General features: G+C 43.4%; 1 protein-coding gene across 3 annotated transcripts in view; it reads right to left on the reverse strand.

The window, feature by feature from the left end:
• The window catches only part of UBE4B (ubiquitination factor E4B), an 89,756-nt gene that overhangs the window by 10,429 nt on the left and 54,929 nt on the right, over positions 1–24,398 (reverse strand). For all 3 annotated transcript variants that reach the window (XM_006127067.3, XM_075906353.1, XM_006127069.3), the window contains 13 exons: positions 22,391–22,474; positions 20,800–20,856; positions 19,662–19,778; positions 19,472–19,570; positions 18,909–19,022; positions 17,763–17,961; positions 16,131–16,269; positions 10,448–10,547; positions 9,481–9,608; positions 9,038–9,136; positions 7,387–7,622; positions 5,237–5,363; positions 4,118–4,262 (listed from right to left, as the gene is read on the reverse strand). In XM_006127067.3, the coding sequence (XP_006127129.1) occupies positions 4,118–4,262; positions 5,237–5,363; positions 7,387–7,622; positions 9,038–9,136; positions 9,481–9,608; positions 10,448–10,547; positions 16,131–16,269; positions 17,763–17,961; positions 18,909–19,022; positions 19,472–19,570; positions 19,662–19,778; positions 20,800–20,856; positions 22,391–22,474 (1,644 nt within the window). The remainder of the gene's footprint in view (positions 1–4,117; positions 4,263–5,236; positions 5,364–7,386; positions 7,623–9,037; positions 9,137–9,480; positions 9,609–10,447; positions 10,548–16,130; positions 16,270–17,762; positions 17,962–18,908; positions 19,023–19,471; positions 19,571–19,661; positions 19,779–20,799; positions 20,857–22,390; positions 22,475–24,398) is intronic.

Genomic DNA, 24,398 nt, shown 5'->3' on the forward strand with positions numbered 1-24,398 from the left:
CAAACATCTTTCAAAGATAAATCACAGAGAGTAAACGTGGACGACTTACTGCGCATCTTTCAGCTCTGAACAAATAGCAGCAAGCTCCTATAAGACTGTCAAGTGTCAAGGTCATACTGTTTATCTAGCTTTGAAACAGGACTCTCAACCTCTGTATCAAAACTTAAAGATCTCCAAAACTTATATTAAAACTAGATTTGACAAAAGTGCTGGAGAATACATGACAGAAAACCATTCTACCCTAACTGGGAGTGGACAGGAGGACATAAACAGGACTTTTCTAATTCTAATTCCATACACATTGTATGGTAGAATGTTATCTACAATTACACACTCAGAAGAACTCCAATCATTAACTTTTAGCTTATCAATATGGAATATATATGTTCCTCACATGGGGAGCTACATTAGCTGACAACAAATGTGAGGCTGATACAAGGGATGTAAAGGTTTAACCAGTAAGACTCACCCTTAATGGGTAAAGGCTTACTGGTCAGGTTTAACTGGTAGGGCTGGAGCAGCTCCCTACCTGTTGCAGGCAGGGGCCCAAATCCTCGACCCCCTTCCTGTCCCCATAACCGCTCCCAGATCCAGCACCCCAATCCCCTACCCCAAAGGGCCTGCTGTAGACCCGGGTTGCTCCAGTGCAGCCCCTGCCTGTGGTGGGCCTAAGTGCCCCCGCAGGCAGGGGCTGCTCTGGCCAGGATGTTGGAGTAGCCCCTGTTTGCAGGGCACCCTGTCCTGTTGCAGGTAGGGGCTGCTCTGGCCAGGATGTTGGAGTAGCCCCTGTTTGCAGAGCACCCTGTCCTGTTGCAGGTAGGGGCTGCTCTGGCTGGGTAGGAGCAGCCCCGGCCTCTGGAGGAAGCGGGAACATTACAGCTCGGTGGCACGTGGGGGGGCCGCTTCAGCTAGCTGAGTAGGAGCGGCCACTCCGCTGGCCCTCCTTTAATCGGTTAACTGGTTAAATAATGTTTAACCAGTTAGCTGATTAAACAGGATTTTACATCTCAAGGTGATACTAAGTATGTGAAGTCCAGAAAGAAAGTTTGGTCTAAAATGAGGAACAGTGAGAATCGGACTTTGAGACCTTCACCAGCCAGGGAGCTGTCCCTTCTTGCCAGGGCCTAGATCAGCCTCAGCTGATCCCAAAGCATGAGAGAGTTCTAAATGTTAATTCTCTACAGCAGGCCTGGGCAAAATACAGCCTGTGGACCAAATGCAGCCCGCCATGTCACTGGATCCGGCCTGCAGACACTGCAGGGAGCCACTTGTCTTTCCCTACCCACACACTGCTCAAACGTGGCTGCAGGGCTGTTTCACTTTAAAAACTGAGCCCGGAGGGAAGCGGGGAAGCTTTAGGAGCTGCTCCCACTTCTAGCACAATCCCATTGGCCAGCTTCTGGACAGAAACTGGCCAGTGGGAGCTGTCTGTTTCAATAACAGGCAGCCAGGAAGCACAAGGGGCTTGTAGTTATTCACAGGGCACATGGCTGCAGCCTGTGCAGGGGAAGGGAAGGCAGGGAGGCTAATTCAGGAACGGGCTGCTGGCTGGTAAGTCTCCCAGTCCCTCCTTTCCCCAACCCTCTGCTCCCCACTCCTGCCCCCCCATAGGGTTGCAAGATGGTTTCAGAAAAGAAAAAAAAATACAGAAAAAAGACCCCCAAGAGTTAAGAAAAACAAAACAAAACCCAAAACAAATCACCAAACCACAACAGCGAAGCCCCTTTAAGAATTGCATAGTGAGGCTTTTTGTCCCTAACACGCTGCCAGTGGTCGCCCACCATCTTGCCTCCCTGCGCCAGGCCGGACAGCTCCTCGGTAAGCACTAAGGTTGCCCAGGCTGCCTCTGTATTGAAGCAGCCTAGGATTTTCGCCTCCTGGCCGGGGAAACAATCAGACAGTACCAGACATTGTAGGTGTCTGGTATTTTCTGAATTTTTTTTTTTTTTTTTTTTTTTTTTACTAGACAGGAGGCAAAAATACCGAATTGTCCGGTTCAATACCGGACACCTGGCAACCCTACCCCCCTATTCCACATACCCAAATCCTCTGGCCCCTTTCTGCCCCCATACTCCCTCCCAGATCTGGCACCCCAATCCCCTGCCCCATACCACAGTTCCCTCCTGCCCTAGCTCACAACCCAAATCCCTGCATCCCCTCCTATATACCAATTCACTGCCCTAAGTCACAATCCAACCCCCTGCACCCAGTCCAGTGCCCCAGGTCACAACTGCTTCCTTCACCCAAACTCCCTCCCTTACCCCAAGCTCCCTTCTGCACCCAACCTCCATCCCAGACCCCACACCTATAATGGAAGAGTGCAGCCCTCAACCATTTTCCAAATTCTTGGAGTGGCCGCCCATCAAAAATTATTGCCCACCCCTGCTCTACAGGGTGCTGTGTAGGAGCCACTTCTAAATGGAAACAAAGATGAAGTAATTTTAATCAACACTAATGTTATAAAAATAGCACAAGAGATGACCAAGAAATGGTCTTCATTTCTGAACCCATCAGCTTTTACATTATCTTTGTAATGTTTACATACTAAAGTTGCACTCTTTACAGTCCCTTTGCGTACCATTGTCCATATTTTAGAGCTATTGCTTTATAAACAGATAATAACGCTGCTAACTGCAGCTGTCAGTTTAATATTTGGTAAATCTTCCAGCAGGGAATTTTACCATGCACCTATCAATGGACTGGACACTAATTTAAAAGGTATTTTCTATCTTAACATACTAAATTTGTATTTTACCATGATAAACATTATAGACATTAACATGCCTGCAATTAGATAATCCATTACAACTACAGAGTGGAACTTCAACCTGCTTCACATGCACACACATTCAGCTACCTAAGCACCAAAGAATACAACAAGACAAAGTATTTCTCCAGCTGTATGTTAAGTGACTCCCAGGACAACTGTATGTAGTCATTTACTGTCCCAGTATATTTTAAGTTTATCCATGACTATTTCAGAAGAGAATAATCCAGGTGCCTACTTTACATTGGGCTTTTAATGTTCTATTCTTTGCCACCACTGTTTGCACTGTAAGGAATATTCACTTCCAAGATTTGTACTGATGTGTTGAGAGCCAGCTGTCCACATTCCAGGTACATAAAAGTTTTAGGGCAGCTAACATTTATCTGTATCTAATCAATGAGAAGTTCTGTGGGCCCTTAAAGACTAGCAAGTTTATAAGGGAATAAGCTTTCCTGGGCTGCAGCTCACTTCAGATGCATGAAGTGAAAACTTCAATTGGCAGGGATTTATACAGAGATGAGAGTGTTATGAAGCTAATTCAATCAGGGTGGATATGAGGTCCACTTCCAGGAGTTGATAAGATGAGAATACCTAAAAAAGCTTTCACTGCATGCATCTGAGAAAGTGAACTATAGGCCATGAAAACGTATGCCCCTAATAAACTTGTTAGTCTTTAAGGTGCCACAGGATTCCCTGTTGCTGAAACAGTCTAAAACGGCTACTTCTCTGAAACTTATCTGAACTGAGAGGAGGAAATAACACTGTAGAGAAAATACAGAGTTTAGAACATTCTCCTCTGAAAGGAACTTGGCAAAATAGATCTTCCTTTTTTATTTAGCTTTTTCATTTCAGACTATTTTTGAAATCAATAACCTCAATATAAAAATATCTGACACTGGTGGCTGAATCCGGACAATTATGGTATAATGACATTCAATCCCGGAATTTATTCTCTTCCTTTCCATGCCAAAGCCTGCTTCAACCTCAATACCTTAAGAAAACAGATGGTCTTTGCTGGGACAGTTCTTTGAAGTGAACTCAGCTGGTGGGCATCTCCCAGAACTTTCCCTCAATTTCTCCACTTAACATTTTAAATTCACAATCTCTTAAAAGCCTTATACATTCTCTTCCCAACGCTAGCCCTGATGTAGCTCTGCAGACTGGGTTCTCTTTCAGGAAGTAACGCCAGAAATTACCCTGGCCATGGAAGCATCAAGCAACACTGCCCCCAGGGGCTGCGCTTTAGAGCAGCAATTTGGTTCTACCCTTAACCAAAGAAAGCGTAGCACAAAAGAAAGCATAGCACAAAAAAGGAAGGGGCACTGTGGGGGGAAAAAACCCCATGCTCACCCTAGGCAACAGGTCCCACTGTTCTTTGTTCTTCATCTCTTCTTGAACTTCATGGATACGTTTTAGGGATTCCAGACTCTCATCCAGCAAAAAAGTTGTGTCATTTATCAGCATGTTGATATAGCGAACAAATTGCTTTCCAGAGCTGGAAAACATTGAAGTGCATTTATCATGGCACAGTACAGCAGGAGCATTCAGTCCAGTATGCGGCTCTTAATCTAGAGCACCAGTAACATTCCCTCTTCATATCACAATTTGAATAATTAATTCCTCCACTTCACATGCCTTCATAGTCCAGAGCCCACACACTCCCTACATTCCTGTGTTCAGAGTGGTTGTAGAGGAAAGGCCTAATTATATAAACTATGACTGGTCAAAAGCAGTATTTCCCTTTTCCTGACAGTAATGGCAAAGTGAGAGCCCAACAACACTAGAACAAAATGAGAGAAAATCTCTCTTTAATGAATAAAGCAGCTTTTGCTGGCCAGTAATCGAATCATTGTCAAATATCTAAGAACTCACAGGAGAGGCCCAAATAAAGGTTACCAGGGATTGGAAATGGAATCTGGGACAGACTAGCAGGTGGAGTAGAAGAATGAAAGGGATAATTCCTATCTGCACACTTGGACTATAACACAGAATAGACATTAACAAGTGGAAATGAACTTAAGTATGCTCAGAAAAACACACTGAGGTTCCCAACTAGGATCCTCATGAGGAGCCCAGGAAAACGCTCACAAGAAACAGAGCAACTGCTAACAAAGACTAAAGGCAAAGCATTTCCACAGTATTTTTTGGCACAACAATGGCCAAGGCAGGGGGAAGAGTGAAGCTGTTCCCTCCTTCCCTCCACCATAACAGAGAAGCAAATATGCACAGAAACATAGGCAGGCATATTTGAAAATAAAGATTGGAGGAGTTTTCCTTTTGCAACTCCAGGACTGGTACTTTTTTTTTTCTTGTTCTGAAGCTAAATATCTTTGAGTAATCTGGCTCTTTGGCTACATATCCTAGTTGGAGGGATCAGCCTCAGATCCTTATTCCAGTGGTCTTCACACTTCAGAAACCCAAAGCAAACATCTGGGACATTACCTGTAACATTTTCAACATTTTACTCACTTGAACTCTTCCATGAAAGTGCCATGATGAGCGATATTCTGCCAAAGGCTTTTGAAAATGGTGCTGATGTGGTAGCGGATTGTAAATTTGTCATAGAACTCACTGGTAGCTCCAGTGTGCTCAACATCTGAGAAGAAAGTAGAAGACCCCAGTAATAAAACTAGACCCCATCATCAACATTTCCTGCCAGTATGCTGTGCTCATTACAAGGAACCCATATACCACACTCCTTCCCAAACCTACCTGATCAGGTACAGCTGAAAGCTGAAAAATATTAAATCAAATACACGCAGCTGTAAAACTCCAACCTGGTTTCCATTTTAAAGGGGCCTTATTTTTCTGAATCAACCCTCCTTTCAAAGAAAAGCAAGTCTCACAATGCTGCATCTTTGATGGAGGAAAATACCTTATATCGGGGTGGGCAAAAGGGCTTCCACGGACTGGATACAGCCTGCGGAGGCCCTGCTGCTTCCCTGCCCCATGGCACACAATGCCTCCTCTCGTCCTGCCAGGAGCACATGGTGCTTTTAAGCACTGCACGCTGCTCACAGGGCGGGAACAGAGCAGAGGAAACTTTGCGTGCTCCCCCGCCCCTAGGCCCTGATTGACCTGGGGGTGGGAGAGCGTGGGAAGTCTCCTCCCAGCCAGGGGCATGGGCACCTAGTGGAAAGGGGTGGCGGGTGGGCAAAGATGCTCTCCCACGCCCAGATCAATCAGTCTGGGGGTGGGGAACCCAGAAATATCCCGGCCCCGCACCTTCTGTTCAAGACCCCACCCTTTCCAGGGTGGCCCAGACCAAAAATTTTTCAGGTGGGCCCCACCAAAAATTATTGCCCTCCCCTGCCTTACATACTACTTTCAATCCATGTTAAAAACCCACACAGATGTTTGAGATGCTAAAGATAAATAACTTAAGTGAATAGAGGCCCCCCTAAAAAACTGGATTACTGAGTACAAAAAAAATCTGCTACCTCAACATTATGCTGAATCAACCTGCTCCCCCTCCAAAATCAGGAAATTCTGTTCTTTCTACATCAACTATAATTCAAACCTCTTTCATATGTGTAGTAATGTGATTTAAGAATATCCAAATATCTCAGTGTTTAATATTTATGCTCATCATCACAGCCCATGTAACATTAATAGCAATAATTAATTCTTTAGTGTACCTCATGGAGTCTCTGGTTCTTTTCCCTTTTTGAGGTACTGCTTTTAGTTTTGATTTTTTAGATTTTAATAATTTGTTTGGGGTTTTCATTTAGATTGATACAGTTTTTCAGGAGAAATAATATGGTTACTAAAGGCTGAAAACATGTGCAATTCAGTCAATAAACGCACATTAACTGGGAGATTATACCAGAGTAAGTGTAGCTGTACAAAAGTGACAGTCATGTTAACATAGAACTAGGCAGAAAGAGGAAGTAAAAAAATGAAATAAAGCAAGACAAAAGAAAACTGAAAAACAGATGAAGCCAGAATACTTAAAAGAATTAACTTTTGAGCATTTAAAATATTACCATATTGTATTAATGTAGGGTGTGGGTTGCGTTGTATGTGTTGTTGTTGTTTTTGTTTTTTAAGAAAGAAAAATAGCATGTGTGTGCATGCTTTCCTGACCTATTCAGTTTAACTTCTATATGTTCTACAACTCTGTGCGCCACATGGAATAAAGCCAGAAGACCATGATACAGCTGAAGCCGAGAGAGCTGAAAAGCAATTTAGACTCACTGGGTCCCCAGGATGTATGTTTGACAAGCAAAAGGCAGGTAGGAGAGATGGGACATCAGAGTATACTGAAAAGGATTGACGACTTCCCGGGACAGAGCCCTAAAGGGCTATCCAAGGTTTACGTGGCTATTGGGATACTTACAAGCTCATGCACACAAAACAATTCAGCTTGAAGTATCCCCAAAAAACACACTTTCCTGCCTTGGAGTTGAAATCCCACTTCAGCAATGGCAGAGTCAGGCTACATACCTCTCTTAACTATGCAAAGAAAGTCAGAAAGCAATAAGGGCAAGCATCATCTAAGCTCTGTACCAAAAACTGATCCTCATCTTTTTAGAACCTAAGCAGACTAACAGAGCCTCTTGCCTTGCAAAGTTTTCACCAGGCACTATGTCAATCAATACTGTGCTAACACAACTCACCTGTATAAAACTTCATCAGTGAGGGGACTAACAATTTAGTGGAGAGAGGATGATTCTCAATCATTTCAAAGAACTTCTGTGTCCGTGGCTGAACAGCTGGGTTTGTCATGAACATCACCTCCACCAGCTTTGCTACCAGATATGGGTTTCGGATGTAATTCTGGTTGCACAGCATCACAACAAGGAACATCGCAATGTCCTGAGTGCATGGCTCATAAAGCACCTGGGGAGAGTATCTAAAGATTGGGAGGAGGGGGAGGGGAAGAGAGCAAAACATGTAAAGGATGCAACTACCTATTTGTCAGACTCAGGTCAGACTACCTGTTAGAACTTGCAAAAGTTTAAGTCACTATGGAAACTAAATTCTGATTAAGTTACATTAGGCCATCTTGCCAATAATAGTTTCCTGGGACCACCTTTGAAGCACCATGTTTTATTGCACTTTGTACTGAGTTTGACATTACTCTCAAGTGCCACTTCAAGGGCACCTCCTAGGCATGCAGGGACAACTGCTGCCTTTTTTTGAAGCACCATGAGAAAGAGACAGCAGCTGGATGTGGGACTGAAGGAGGAAAATGACTGAGATAGCTTGAATTCTATGATCACCAGTGGACACCTCCCTCCCTCCTCCCCACTCTGAGGGAACAGCCATATTCAGCTTTAATGAGGTAAATCGTAGAAGTTAATATGACTCTGGCAAATGTACAAATTAAAATACATTTGTTGGTTTATTATTGTGTGATTTCCTATCTTTAATACTGCTCTAAAGATGGCTAATACCCCAGACCTTATTATACTATCTGGTTTTCTATTCCATTTTTAATAGTCTAGGAAACCATTTCCAATCCTAGAGGGCAGAGTCACTGGTGAGCCCTCTACAGATGATTCTAAGAGAGACATGGGCAGCAAAGGAGATTGTCTTATTCCAGCTCTGTCCCAATCTCCATGGCAAAACTGTTCTCAGGACTGTGGGGTAAAGCAGTAATTGGCTCCTTCAAAGCCATGTATAGCCTCATTTCTCTTTTCTGCAGTGACCAATAAAGGCAGCTCACACATAGCAGGCTGCATGCAACGGCAACAAGCCTGCCACAAGCTTCTCTTCTTGACTCTCATAGTGCACAGTTTTGTGCAACAGCAAACCAGCCCACTCCTACAAAGTCTGCAACCGATGCTTAGCCCAGCTGCCCAAGTTTGCATGCAGCCTTCAAGTTCAATGGATAGAGGGACAGAGATTCACAAAAGCAAGAAAAAAATTAGAAAAAAATGAAAGATTAGATAACCCCTCACCCCCCCACCAAAGTAGGAAAAGACCACAGACAAAGGCTGTAAAAATCCACAACTAAAGCCAACTCTGGAGCTACCCTCAGATACACATGATGGGGAGGGCTCCAATGTCTAGGCAACTGCTATTCACCATGGTTTGCTTCCCCTAACCCTTCTTTTTCTGGGGGGTTTTCCCTCCAGAGAAATCTCTGATCACAGAATATTTTCTTATCAGTCCTGCCTCTCCCCCCACTTTGCACTGGAACTGATATAGCTCAGAGTCCTGACTAGTATTCAGAGAAGGAAGCCCACAGACAATTACAAGAACACCATCTGTGACGTACGGCTGGGAAACATAATAGTTTGCCTCAAGCATAATTTTACTTACTGTACAATAAAAAATAAAAATTCAGCAACATCTTCCACATAAAACTCAGGCAGTGCTGCAAATACCTTCGGGACATCAGGATTTAAAGGCAGTATTATGCTGTGGAATAGAAAAGATAGTGACAGGGTTAAAAGAGAATAGTGGAATAGCAGGGGTAAGTAATATTTTCTGCATTCTCCTACGGAATTGCACAATGGCCCTTTACAGATATCTTCATAAATATTTAAAGTTTTAAAATCCAATCTCAGCCCTTCCAATTAGCAAAACATAACTTAGGCCTTTACAGCTGTAACCAGAATTACTACATAAATCAGTCTCAAAATAGTAATTCAATGACAAGAGCCAACCAGAATTGGAGTCCCAGTAGGCGGTAACATTGAAGTAGTGACAGCTGGTATCAGATATTTCAAATAGTGATTTATACACCCAGCCCTGAAACTCACTTGGGGTAGGCAGGGTCGAGGATTCGAAGCAACAGCTGAATCACCATGCCATAAAAATTCAGACACCTCCTCAGAAAGTTTTCATCTAGCAAGCCAGCATCTGCGCAAGCCTTGCATCGTACCAGTTTCTGGAGGAAGAAGAGAAGATGCACAGAAAAAGCTAATCAAGGGCAAGATACAAGAAACACAAATTTATCTCAGCCACTCCACTCAATACTCCCAACAATTAAGACAATTCTGCCTCTCCCTCTGCACAAAATATTTTATTCTCCAAAGAACAGAACATTTAAAAAAATCCAATATATTAACAGAGATAGACAAGTACAATTCAACTAGATCCACAAGGACAAATCCGTCATTAACTTATAGTTAAGAAGAAATACTCTAACAGTGGTGAAAATGGGAGAGGGGAAATTGTCAAAGCTGTCTACACGATAGAGTAGAATATTCCCAACAATTTACCGTTGCAACAATTTAAGTATATTGATGTAATGAATTATTCCAGTGAATCCTCTTTAGAGAAATTTTAGGACTTAGAATCAGGTGTTCTGGAGTCCTAAACCCTGTTTAAATAGCAATTGCATTAGCCTATGAGCCAGTCACTCATCTTCTTTGCCACTATTTCTTCATCTGAGAAATGGAAACAGCAACACCTTAATTCCTCAGAAGTGCATTGCAAGGATTGATTTTTGTAACCTGCTTTTACATTTAAAATTGCTATACACGTGTTAAGAGTTCTCATCCTTTATTATATTGTACATGTTATATAGTGTTCTTAAGTCAACAGGTAGCAAGCTACACTGTAATATATTGTCAACAAACTTCCTATGTACCCAAGACATTTTCAAACTTATGAAAACATGGATGCTAGCACACCTTTTCCATTGGGGAAAAACCTACTACTAACACCACTACCCACAAATTGGTTGACAGAGCTGTTTTGTTGTATTCCTAACTAGTTACAAACCTTAAGTTGTGTTTTACAGCGTTTTAGCATTTCTCTATGTCTGGTTGCTAGAGGAGACTCCTTCCATTGACTTTCATTGTTTTTCAGATCTTCCACAGTCCTGTAAACCACATGAAATCACGGGTGACTACAGTAAAGGGAACATATGCTGACAGAAAGTAAAACATTTACTCTGCCTGATTTCAAATGACAATGGAAAGAAATTTGGGAAGAAAAAAAGTGAAATTACAAAAATTCATCATCTTAATAAAAACTGTCCCTCGCATTCACCATAAGTTACTCTAGCACCTTTTGAAATGAAAGACAAAAATCTTCAAGGGCAAATGTCAGGATACATTAAATGCACTAGTTCAACAACTGATGAAACCATTAAGCAAACAAGAACCACAGCAAAAGATTATTACTGGAGGAACAGCGGGGAAAGGATTTTCTCTCTGGATACATTCATCATTATATCATTATATTTTAAATACTTGGTTTGTACCAGATTCACAATCTCTATAAAAAGCAGAGTTAAAATCATGTCATTAAGAATGGTAATCCTGTATTAGAGTAAGGCTGATTGAGAATATCTAAAAGGCAGGCAAGCAAAAGCCGTATCTTATTCACTCCTACAAATAAGAGCAGAAAGAGGATGAAAAGTAGAAGCTGCTAGCTAGAGGAAGATGAGAATATCTAAAAGGCAGGCAAGCAAAAGCCGTATCTTATTCACTCCTACAAATAAGAGCAGAAAGAGGACGAAAAGTAGAAGCCGCTAGCTAGAGGAAGATGTGAAGTTTGTTACCAGGAATGGTTCAAAATACCATCTTTTCCTTTGTAGGACAGATACAAATGCACTCGCAGCACTATTCTATCAACCTCCTTCTAGAAAAGATTTTTCTTACCACACCTCTTCTCTCCTTCCCCATGCACAACCCCCAGTGTAATTCAAGCTTGTGGGGAAGGAGCACAAGCCATGGGAGAGTGGCTCATGCTCCCCCATTCAGTGTAATAAAAAGACTGAGTTTTACTCCCAACACCCTGGTCATAATCAACCTAGACCTAACGTGGGATAGAAGTTAAGTTCAATTACTAATGTCATGCAACCAGGCAAATTAAACAAACTATTCAAGTCTCATCATCTGGGCCAATTTTCCCTCTAATCTTTTCCATCCATGTGCAAATTTTTTCCGTCCATGTGAAGTACACATTTTTATGTGCATTGAGGCATGTACAAATGTGCAGTACCAGTAGAAACAAAAAAAACTTAGCTGTGGGTGTTCTGTTAATCAGCTGGGCAGCATTTGAATCTCTCCTAAGTGGCCACACAGGTGCACAGCTTACAAGGAATACTGATTTGGACTCATTTCATTTAAAAAGTAGCAATTGATTCATATGTTATGTTGTTCTAATCTTAATATACTTGATATTTTATGTTCTGCACTATTATGGTTCTATTTCCTACCTCCCCTGAACGTAAACTAGCCTGTCTCCACACTCTAGTGTCCATCTGCTGCAAATCGTTATCTGACCTTAATTCTTTGATTAGTGACATCAAAATATATGACCTGAATTTACAAAGGGATAAGTGTTTTGTGGCAAATGCTGAGCATGCATGGAAGTAACTAGTGATTGACTATATTCCAAAACAGCTACAAGAGTGATTCCTTTTTAAAATCCGGGACCTGTTTATTTGAAAATACTTGTATATGTAAAACATGTGTTGACTGTTCACACAGAGATCTACAGTTTTCCTAGCCCTTTTCATGTGTACACTGTAAATAAATTTTAAACCCCTTCCAACAAATTTGCCATCTTAACATAAAACTTTTTTTTACTAAATGAATGCAATTATTAACAGTGCAAAAAACTGATGCCATGCAATCTGCTCTTATTTATTTTAATTGAGACATTTCCTTGAGGTTTAGAGATCCAACATCCATAAAAGTTTATTTGAATTCATTTCTGTAAGGAAAGAACAAAAGCACCTATGTGTCAGAGTCAGAACTTGAGCTTAAAAAAAATTATAAACCAATAGTTGAATTACATATGAGGTACCTTAGAATTCACTTAAATGAGAAGTCTTAGGTCTTTAAGTCATTAAATGTGGCACCTTAAAAGGCTACCCCTTTGAGACTAAGAATTTACTGTGGAAGCTTTTATATAATGAAGGAGATTGTTCAATATCCACTACCACCACAGTAGCCATGAAGACAAGATAAACATCTCTTTTACAAGGGGTTACACAATATCCCTGTCAGAGAAGATATAGAAGAAATGGTGGACGTGGTATACCTAGACTTTAGTAAAGCACTGGATAGTTTCACAGGACTCCCTTATTAATAAATTAGGGAAATACAACATAGAAGGGGCTGGTATAAGGGGGGTGTATAACTGGTTCAATAACCATTCTCAGAGAGTAGTTATTCATGGTTCACAGTCAGGTTCCACGGGGATTAATTTTGGGACCTGTTCTATTCAATATCTTCATCAACGATTTAGATAATGGCATAGAGAGTACACTTTTAAAGTCTGTGGATAATACCAAGCTGGCAGGGGTTGCAAGTGCTTTGGAGAATAGGGTCATAAATTCAAAATGATCTGGACAAACTGGAGAAATGGTTTGAAGTAAATAGGATGAAGTTCAGTAAGGACAAGCGCAAAGTACTCCACTTAGGAAGGAACTATGAATTTCACACATACAAAACGGGAAGGAGTACTACAGACAAGTATCTAGGGGTCATAATGGATCACAAGCTAAATATGAGTCAACTGTGTGACACTGTCACGGAGTGTGAGGGAGTCACTGGGCCCTGCACCCCCTTCTGCGGCCAGACATGTGTCTCAGCCAGTGAGTAGAAGAGAAGGTTTATTGGTTCTCAGGGACACAGGGTAGCTCAGACTTCTGGTTACAGGAATCAGGAACATTCAGTATAATCCATCTTGGGGATGGGGGAGCCCAGAGCCCCAGCTCTGGGCCCCTGTCCCAGCCCAGGAGGCCAGCTAGGCTCCCTTCTCCCCCAACCCGGCCAAAACTAACTCTCACCCACAGTCACTGCTCACAGCCCTCCAGGCTGCCCCATCCCCTCCTTTGTTCAGATTCCCTGGCAAAGTGTCACCTGACTGAATCCTCCACCAGGCTCAGATGTCAGGCTGGCTCGGGCCATTCCCTATGTGCCTCCCCTCAAGAGTTTTCTCCCAGAAATCCCATCCCTCGCTGGGCACCACACACACATTCACTGCAGAGCAGCACAGGACAGTAGGAATCACATAGAGCACAACAAAGCAAACAGCGAATGCAACAAGAGCGAACATCATGGCTACAAAAGTGAACAGAGTCCCCACTGTTGCATAAAAAAGCAAACACCATTCTGGGATGCATTAACAGGAGTGTTGTGAGCAAGACTTGAGAACTAATTATTCCATTCTACTCTGCTTTGATTAGACCTCAACTGGAGTAGTGTGTCCAGTTCTAAGCACAACATTTCAGGAAAAATGTGGTCAAATTGGAGAAAGTCCAGAGAAAAGCCACACAAGTGAATAAAAGGTCTAGAAAACATGATGGGTGTGGGAAGACTGAAAGAACTAGGTTTGTTTAGTTTGAAAAAGAGAAGACGGAGTGGGAACATGATAATGGCTTTTTACATGAAGGAGAGAGGCTGTTACAAAGAGGAGGAAGAAAAATTATTCTCTTCAACCTCAGATGAAAGGACAAGATGTAATGGCTTAAATTACAGTAAGGGAAGTTTAAGTTGGACATTAGGAAAACAACTTCCTGTCAGGGTGGTTAAACACTGGAATAAACTGCCTAGGGAGGCTGCAGAATCTCCATCACTGGAAATATTTAAGATCAGGTTAGATAAACACCTGTCAGGGATGCTCAAGATGATGCTTGGTCCTGCCATGAGGGCAGGTGGACTGGACTGGACTTGATGACTTCAAGGTCCCTTCCCAGTTCTAGTATTCTATGATTCTATATGCTGCTTGTCAAAAAAGTACTAAAATGACCCACATGTCAGAGACATGTGCACTAAGGATGTTAAATATCACGCAATTCACTAATTGAATAGTTGATGCATTTTTGCATCGACTATTTGACTAATTGATAGGGCAACACTGCCCCTTTGAAACGCTGCTGCAGTGTTTCACAAGGGCATCACCGCACAGCTGAGCCTGGGCTTTGTGCAGTGCTGCCACTTTGAAGTACTCCCTTCTTCCCCCCCCCCCACTGCCTCTATTTGGTAGGCAGCAAGGGGGGGGAGGTGGGGAGAGACTAGTCCTTAACATCCCTAATGTGTACATTCCCCATTGCAATACAGAAGACTTTAAGCACTAACATCACAAACCATATAATTATAATAATATAGTTATATTCATGGAGTTTACCATAAAACTATGCAACTCTGTATGCCCTAGGACAGTGGTTCCCAACCACCAGTCTGCAGATCAGTGGCAGGCCGCGGCACTCTGCCAGGCCATGTCCCCAGCTGCTAATGAGCCCCACCCTTATGCACATTAAAAATTTTCCTCCCACTGTGAGTGGTGTTGCGGAAGACCCCCATGTGCTGCTGCTGGAGCTGGGCCATGGCGAGGCTGTCTCTACTGGGGCAGCCTCACCAGGACTCTGGCTTCAGCTCTGGTGGCAGCCACAAGGCCCAGTCCTGTGGGGCTGATGGAGGGCAGCTGCCCTGTGTCCTTTCCATTGTAAGCAATGTGTTCGGAACCAAGGAGTGGAGCCTTCGCAGCCATGAGTGTCCTGGCCTTTATCAATATTACCAAACAGGATCAGGTTAGAGGCCCTGGGGGGCCCCCCTGCTGGCTCAGGCCTGCATCATATGTCTGGGGCGAGGTGCACATGGGCTGAGTGATCCTACATCTCTAGGCAGTGCAGAGCTAGGTGAGGGGGTGGGGCTAGTGATGGGTGGGTTCTAGGGGTGGGAAGCTCTAAGAGGCATGGGGCTGGCACTTGGAGGCTCTGTGAACAGGGCTAATAGTGGCTGGGGGCTGGCACGGGGGAGGCTCTGGTGGGGTTGGGTGCAGTGGGGCTCTGGAAACAGAAGACTGGCACTGGGGAGCTCTGGGGGCGGGAGGCTGGCTCTGGGGGGAGGGAGGTGGGCTTGGTGCAGGGGACTCTGATGTCAGTGGTTGGCACTGGGAAGTAGTGGAGAAGCTCTATGTATAAAGGATGGCACCAGGGGACTCTGGAGGCTGGGGCTTTTGGCAGATCGGTAACATGCTATATGAATATTTGCATATTCATTATGTAAATAATGAATATGAAAATATTACCAGCCCATCAAAAGTCTGTGAATGAGTTTTCCGATCAGTTATCAAAAAGGTTGGGAACCACGGCCCTAGGATGCTTTCAAGAACTACCTAGTGCTCTCTAGGACTAACCATAGAGCTTGAGTTCCGATCTAAAAACATCCTTTCCCCCAGTATTGTTTGAAGTCATGATGGAAGCCATTGCACATCAGCACAACAAGAACCTGCAGGTACAAAATACTCTGCATCAACTTTCAAAGCAGCAGACTGACCAATCAACAAAATTTCCAAACACTCCACAGCAGGGATTTACTTAAGTTGCAGTTTTAATTTCCATCAAAGTTGAAAGAACCATAATCATACATAAGGCGGCACCTACAATTGAAGATGGAAGGAAAAACTGAGGAACACATGCTAGGTAACTAACACAACTTCTGACCTGTTAAGCTCTCTGATGGCCCGCAGTCTACGGATGTAGCGGCGGCAGCTTGGCAGGATGGAGAGGTGATGGGCATGCAGGGTTAGGAAGAAGCATTCCGTTGGGAATTTTGGTTCAGAACAAGGAGACTGATCCCTGGCTACAAAAAAAAAAAAAAAAAAGAACAAAACAGGATGAAGGATAGTAAGCAAAAAGCCACCTGCATTAGTGCTCAGATTTTCAATAACTCGCACTTCTCTGCAGTCTTAAAACAAGCTATCAAAGCAAGAGCAAGTCACAAGCAAACATTTAGGACACTGACTAGTTGGTGATATCCCTAACACCAAATAAAAGGATAGAGATAAAATGTAGAAAATGCAAGCTCTGTACCAGCAATGAGCAACCAAGACTAGTGAGTGGGCTCCATGAGTGGCCTTCCATCAAAGTGGGCTGCCTGATTGCCAGTGATAGGCAACCTGCGGCCTGCAGCCCACTGGGGTTCCACCTGCAGCCCACACACTCCATTTCTGCCTCCTTCTCCCATGTGCCTCTCCACTGAGGTATTGGAGCCCTGCACTTTCTACTCCTCCCCCTCCCCCCCAGCACTCGCAGAGTAAGGATGTTAAAGAGCGGTTATTTCACCAATTGTGTAGTCGATACAATTTGTATCAGCCACACAATTAGTCGATAAGAGGAGCCACTCTGCGGGCCTGGTTCGTGCCGGCTCTCGACTGCTGCAGCTCCACATTTTAAATACAGTAAGAGTCCAGCAGCTCTTACTACTTTTAAAATGCAGAGCTACAGTGCAGGAGGCTCTCAGAGCCAGTGTGAGCCAGGACCAAGCAGTCTCAGTTCACTCCATTCCAGGATAGTTGCACCTCTGTATTTTAAATGTAGTAAGAGCTTCTAGACTTTTACTACCTTTAAAATGTAGAGGTGCAGCTCTGTCCCGGACTGGAGTGAGCTGAGACTGCTCGGTCCTGGCTCGCATTGGGTCCAGCAGCCCGTTCATGGCTGCTAGAGCTGGCTGCAGACAGGGGCCAGCCCAGGCCACCACAGACTAGGGCTGCTTTGTGACAGCAGCCCCCATCTGCGGGGGGAGGGAGTCAGCAACACCAGCTCCTTTTAAACCAGGTCTCTCCCCCCCGCCCTCCACTGGCTCCTGTTCCCCCCCACTGCCTCTCATTAGAGGGGGGGGGGGGGGGGGGGGGGGGGGAAGAGGGGAAGCAAGTTGTCATGTACTTAATTCCACTTAGCCTTATCAGGCTGTTAAGTACTTGACAACTCGCTTACATCCCTATTTCAGAGCTCTACAAATCCACTGATTCACGCTCCAAACCCGCTCCTGCCCCTCTCCCTCTCATGCCCCTCTCCCTCTCAGAGCATGAACAGTCATGAACAGCTGATTCGTGGTGTTCAAGGTCTGAGTGGAACAAGGAGGAGCAGGAATGGAGCATGAATCAGAGAATTCATGGCACTTCCAAAGTGCTGGGAGGGGGAATGATTAGGATGTGCAGGGCTATAGTGCTCCAGTGTGCGAGAGGTGCATGGGGGAGGGGGATATACAGCAGGTCTGCGGGCCGCAGGTGGAACCCCCAGTGGACCATATGAGGCCCCTGGGCCACAGGATGCCCTCCACTGCTCTGTACTCACGAAGTTCAGCCATCCAGCCTGTTACATCCTCCATTGTTGCTTTCACTCTTGTCTCATCCATTGGGACAGTGATTCGACATCTGGGATGGAATATATAGGTGGGATCAACTGTTTCTAGCTTGATCTTTGTGCTTAGCTGCTGCAGCACCCAGAGGAAGTTGAGCATAAAACCGTCCGTAGACACCATTCGATCATCAGTCTGCAAGATAAGGGACAAAAACTGAATGCTAGAAGATGCCAGCTTTGAAGAAAGCAGCAGGCAACAGACTGCTGCATTTAGTAGGCCAGGGATTCCAATATCCATTGCTAGAGCACAATGCATGGACAAACAAAAAAAAGCATCTGGACCCCTAAGGCTAACTAAAATGTGAACAACTCAACTATTAACAGTGTTTCCCTGCCCTGTATGTGTCCAACACCAGTCATTTTTATGAGCACTAAATATATATATTTAGAGGAGAGAAAAGAAAGGGAAAGGGTCTCAAGATGCTTCTTCAAAACTTTTTAGCATAGGGTCAGTCAGAAACAAGGAGGATTCATAAAGGAGCTAAGCTTCAGGTCTTAATTTTTACTATATGAGCAACATTTCCAGTATTTCTTTGTTTTAATTTTCAGAAAGCAGTTCTGCAGATAGGTTCAAAATGTTTGCATCAACGGAAAATGGGGACTTCAAGACACTAATGTCTCAAATGACGCACGTTTAAGATTCACTATCGGGTTATGCCAAAGCAAAAATCATCTGACCAACAGGCTTACTCAAATTTGCAACCGACACAAATAAAGTGAGTACTGGACAATTTATTAACTGGGGGACAGAACAGGTCTTAATTGCAGCTAGTTGGTGGAAGCTGCCAGAAAGAGCATACCTCAGTAAAAAGGCACAAACTTGAGCCAAGAAGGGTTGAATACAAACAAATTTAGGTATTTCAGTATTCAGAGAGGATTGAGCAAACAAAGCAAAATAGATTCTTTTAAGAAAAGATGTACAGAAAAGTAATATTGAAAGAATAACCTAGTCGGATTTCCTAGTTGCTTCAGGACCTAGAACATCTGTTGTCTTCTGTTAAAACTTCCACTGCATCAGCTGCCTAGAGCTATTTGTGCTAAATAGATCCATGAGTCAGAGGAAGAGAGTTCAGTCTTTACCTGCATCTGTGCTTTCTTCATGTTGGCATCAACAACAGCTGCCATGTAACTGAGAGCTGCCTCTCGAGTTTCACCATTCAGCAAAATACTGTGTAGAGTCTTAAACAGCTCTTGCTGAAATTTAAAAAGAAAATTATATCACCTGACAGCAAGATCATGAAAAAACAGCTGACACACATATACATATTCCAAAGCAGTACTACTCTGTTGTAGTCTTGCTGTAAAGAACACAGCTATTCCAGGTATGAAAAATATGTATATTACAGAAAAATATTATCTACCTATGATTATAGCTTAAAAATCACGGCCAGACTAGCACTATGGAAATGTCTTCTTTACTCAGCCATCCACAAGAATTGAACTTTGAGATAGACATTTGTGAGTCATCAATAGTTTGTGATTACACTTTTATGGCGCTATCATTAAATTCCTCCTGCTGGGTTCCCTCTCTGTCTTAATTTATTGTTTAGTGCCTGGGGTATATTTTATAAAACACTCTTGGTCAATGTTATGGAGAACCAACCAAAAATCCTCTGGCAGCAATTATGCATCAGGAGTCTTACCCTTGCAGATTCCAAGTAATGCTGCAATGACTGGCTAACAACGCGGGTGTTTTCAAGAGTAATGGCAGGCCCTGAGAAATATTTTTCAACCACTTTAGTCTGAAAGAAAAAAAAGCGGCAAGAAATACAAATGCACCTTTTGGGTTTATTTCCAGAAGAGAGACTGCAAACAGCCACACAGAATACTTACATCATCTTCAGCAAAGACAGAGAGACTGAAGAAAGCTCCAAGGTAAGAGAGTCTTTGCAACTCTCGCCCTGCACCTGGGCTTATAGGTTTAGGCAACCACAAGGGCAAAGATACGACCTAGAAAGGGGGGGGAGGGAGAGGGGGAAGAGGAAGGAAGAATAGGAAGACATTGACAGGACAGCCAAACCACTGACATTTTTCTACTTACACTGCCTTTTCCCATTATTTGCATTTCACCCTGTTGTGTTGATTCTCTATCATCCCATCAGCAAAATGATGAAGTCTGTAGTACATCAAAAAGCTAAGCAAGCAATCTTTATTTTAGGTCTCTCTCAACTTCAGTTATTTCTCTTCTCAAGGGGAGGCAACTCAATTTCTTCATGTACTTCTTCCTTGGACATACCTTAAGTATCGCTTACTATTAAATAATACTGTAATTCCCAAGAGCCCCCCAACTAGGATGAGGACCTGATTATAAAAGATACTCATAGTAAGAGTCGCTGGCTCGAATAACCTACTGAAGAAATCTAGATGGTCCATTAGGACTAGACTGGTATTGCCCAAAATATAAAGGATAAACCATGCCATCAGCAAGAACTGCAAGTAAATTAGAGAAGAGGTAATTCTAACAGATTAGACATGAGATCAGAAACCTTCCCTTCATGGCTTCCAATCCTACAAGCCACTAATTTTTTGTATTTCTTTGGGGGGGGGGGGGAAGACAATTCTTTGCGCTTCAGTTTCTTAACTGAATACCACCTACTAGGGATCTAAAATCTTATTTAATTGATTAATTGGCTGGGCTGGAGTGGCCCCATGCCATAGGCAGGGGCTGCTCCATCCCAGCCGTAGCAGCCCCTGCCTTCAACGTATCTGGCCTGTTGTGGACAGAGGCAGGACCTGTCCATGGCAGGCTCTATGAAGCTCAAACAGCCCCCCCTGCCTACAGCAGGCAGGGAGCTGCTCCAGGCCCCACCAGTTAATCCGTACACATCACCTGTTAACTACTGCCTACCTAAATTTTAAGTGTATTGTGAGACTAACTAATGTTAGCACAGTGTTTTGAAAACAAAAATGTTATGCAAATGCCAAGTATTATGCAGTAGTAATCAGTGAGTGAGTAAGTGAGGCCACTTACCAAATTGCATATAGGGTGCGTTTTCCCAAACTTGATTTCACACAGTTCACCTAATGCCTGTAAGAAAAACCCAACAGTTTGTTCAGTTGCAGTTCCCAGAGCACACTGGCTACCAATAAAAAGAGAAACCTACCAGAATGCTTAAGAAGCCTGGTAAGTCAATAGTAAAACATTCACTGACTACAAAGGGAACAGGATCTAAATGTGCTGACGCACACCGTGTAACTCTCTCAGCTTTTGTGTCTTTTTAAGTTGCCTCAAGAAAGCCAAATATCACACTTTAAAAAAAATTAGCTGTGCAAGTTATTTGCTTGTTCAATACATAATGATCCCATTGCTGGACTCCTAAACTGCCATACACAAGTCAGTAAGAGTAAAAAAAATAGGGCTATTGTTCTACACACCAAGGCCTTTGTCTTCTGTCCCAAAGCAGAACACTGTCAGATGAATGCAGAGGCCTGAAACAAAGAATCCTATCTACAGTCTATCTCAAGCTACACTGCAGAAAAGGAAATACAGCAGCTATAAAGGAAAATTCTGAAAATGCAAAATCATAAGATTTTACGTTTTCCACTTCTTGTATTATATGTTCTCAAACTTGAATTACAGTGTATCAAGTTAACTACTATTCCACTCTGTGCTGCTCCAGCAAGTGTTGTTAGCCTATGCTGCAGCTGACAGTTGAATTTCACAAGAGGTTTAATTATTTAAGATTGGGATAGCCTGAAGATAGGGGAACATGGAACAAGCTGAGAAAGTGTTATTTAAAAATGTGGATCAGTGAGATCAAATTTGTTTTGTTTTCAAAAGTCCCAAAGTGGCTTAAGCTAATTGGCAGAACTGCAAACTCAATTCAAATCTAAAGCAGTCTTCTTTCTGGTTTAAGCATCATCAGTAAAAGATCCTGCAATCTGATTTTATCTACAATACATGGGATAGAAGGGAATCCTGTTTGCTCTCTTGTATATGTATTTGGCTTAGCAATGTTGTCTACAGAAATGCAAGTTTGGGTTCTGGGGGTTAATCAGCAATGCTGCCTCAAACATGCTGGAATTGATCCATGGAGTAAAATAAGTGCTTTTTTAAAGTTAATTTTCAGTGGGTAGGCTGTCGTGAATTTCCTGCAGCAGATAGCCATGCATTGATTCATTTCGTTTACAGAATAATGGACATTAATTGGCTAAGCTGACAGCAATACAAAAACTAATACAAGTAAATAGCGGAAAGTATATTACATATTTAATTTTTTCCATTTCTGATCAGTTAAGATTTTTAACAAGTAAGGTATTTTTAAACACATTATGGGAACTAATGGGTAAGGCCACATCTCTCACCTGTGCCATCATCAAGATGAAAACATTTGGACCAACTGCTGCATAAAGTGTTCTGCATATTATGAGCCCTACAGATTCCACCCCATTATTACCCTTCATTAGTCATCTCAGAACGTTTTCAATGATCAACATGAGGTCAATGTTCAATAAGACATCTAAAGCAAGCCAATCAAGTTAATTTAAGTTACCCAGTATTTAATGCAGACTCTGTTCAAAGTATCTTAAAGCAAGAGCTGCTAAAAAGCATTTGTTCTTACCATAAGGGGGTATTTGAAATTGTCGCTATCAAGGGAGCACTCTTTTGAAGCAAGAGCCAGGCCTTGTAAGATAGGGATAAAGATCTGTAAAAACAAAAATACATTACTTGAAATATACTTCAAGAATGGGAAGCATTAAGACACAGGTGAAACCACAATCCCAGACACCATGAAATCCATGCTCACATCTAAAATACTAATACACCCGCATAAGGAAACAAAATAAAGTTTGTCCTTTTAGTTTACATACATTATTTCAAAAGAAACAGTCATGTTTAAGTTGAAAAAGAGTAGCAAACCTAGAAGCACAACCTGAATCCAGTTCCAGTGCTTTATGCATTAAGAAGTTCAGCCAACGAGACCACTTTTTTTTTTTAAACATGCGGAGAAGAGGCATCAGAATCTTCAATGCATCCATATATGGTGTAAATCGTAATCAACTTGATGTCTGTACAAGGGAATTCTCTAGCACCAACTAGTAAATATTCCAAATGTGGGAGCACTTGAAAAGTTTTCCTGGTTGCATTCTATCTTCTAAAGGACATGAACTTCCAAAATAGTCTAAAAGATTGTAGAATTGCAAACAACATGCTCATCTGGGCTTGGTCACAGTGCTAGGTGGAACACACACTACAGCTAATCAACTAAAGCTACAACAGGATTAGAAGTCTGATTTAGCAAATTCTCCAGAGGTTGAATTCATGTATAAAAATACAAGAGAGATTAGTGCCAAGAAGAAACGGTCTAGGGCTTTCTTTAACAACTTGATAGTCTAGCCTTGTAGTACTCTAGTGCAGTGTTTCCCAATTTTATTTGGCTGAGGAACCCTTTTCAGCTTTTCAAAATTTCAAGGAACCCCTAGGTTTGTCAAGCAAAAAAAGGGGGGGGGGGCAGGGGAGGAGAAAGGGACCCACCAATTCATGCAATTCACATTCCTTCCCCAAGACCCCCCCCCATCTCCCTTCTGTGAGGCCTCATCCGCTCTGTTCCCCTCCTCTCCATCACTTGCTATACCCAGCCCTTATACCTGTCTCAACCTAGTGAGAATGAGGTGTGGGGTGGGAATGAGGGATTTGGGTGTGGGAAGGGGTGAGAAGTACAAGCTCTAGGAGGGAATTTGGATGCGGGAGAAGGGGCTGTTGACTCAGGGAGGGGGTTCTAGGCTGGGGAGTGTTGGGTTCAAGTGGAAGATTGGGGTGCTGAGCAAGCCAGGGCTTGTGGATGTGAGGGTGCAGGAGCTTAGGCTGGATATGTGAGGGATTCAGGGCAAGGAGGCTGTGAGAATGATGGGCTCAGGATACAGATTTGTGATGTGTGGATGGTGGAGGAATATTGTGGCAGAAGACTGAGGATGTGGGGATGCAGGAGTGTGGGGATGTAACAGGCTCAGGACAGGGGGTTCCAGTGTATGATAGGCTCAGATTTGGGGTCAGGTGGTATAGGAGTGTTATGATGCTGCAGTGAAATGGGGGTTTGGTCCCAATTGGGGTCTTGTTGGCCTGGCTTCATTTTTAAATAAAATATGTCAAACTCAAAAGGTTTTAGCATTGTCTTTATATATGAGAGGGGTGAGGAACCTGTTTTGAGTCAAAGGTCACTGACCCACAGAAAATTCAGTTGGGGCCACACAAGTGAGATGCAAAAAAACCAAAAAAAGCTCCTCCAAAAACCCCCAAGCCTCACTAATGTGGTCCCAAATGTGCTGGTGGGGGTAGGGGACAGCGTGCTAGTGGGTGCTGGGGCTGGGGAGAGGGTGCTGCTGGGTGGAAGGATGCTGGATCAGGTGGCAGGGTGCTGGGGCAGGGTGCTGGGACAGGCAGGTGGCAGGGTGCTGGGGTCAGGGACATGGTCCTGCTGGGCACTAGGGTGACTGGCAGGGTGCTGGGACAAGGAACAGGGTGCTGCTGGGTGCTAGCGTGGATGGCGGGATGCTGGGGCCAGGGTGGTGCTGAGTCCTGGGGTGTAAGGCAAGGTGCTGGGGCCAGGGCGGTGCTAGGGTGGATGGCAG

This window comes from Pelodiscus sinensis, chromosome 23, assembly GCF_049634645.1.
Source record: "Pelodiscus sinensis isolate JC-2024 chromosome 23, ASM4963464v1, whole genome shotgun sequence".
Lineage (NCBI taxonomy): Eukaryota > Metazoa > Chordata > Testudines > Trionychidae > Pelodiscus > Pelodiscus sinensis.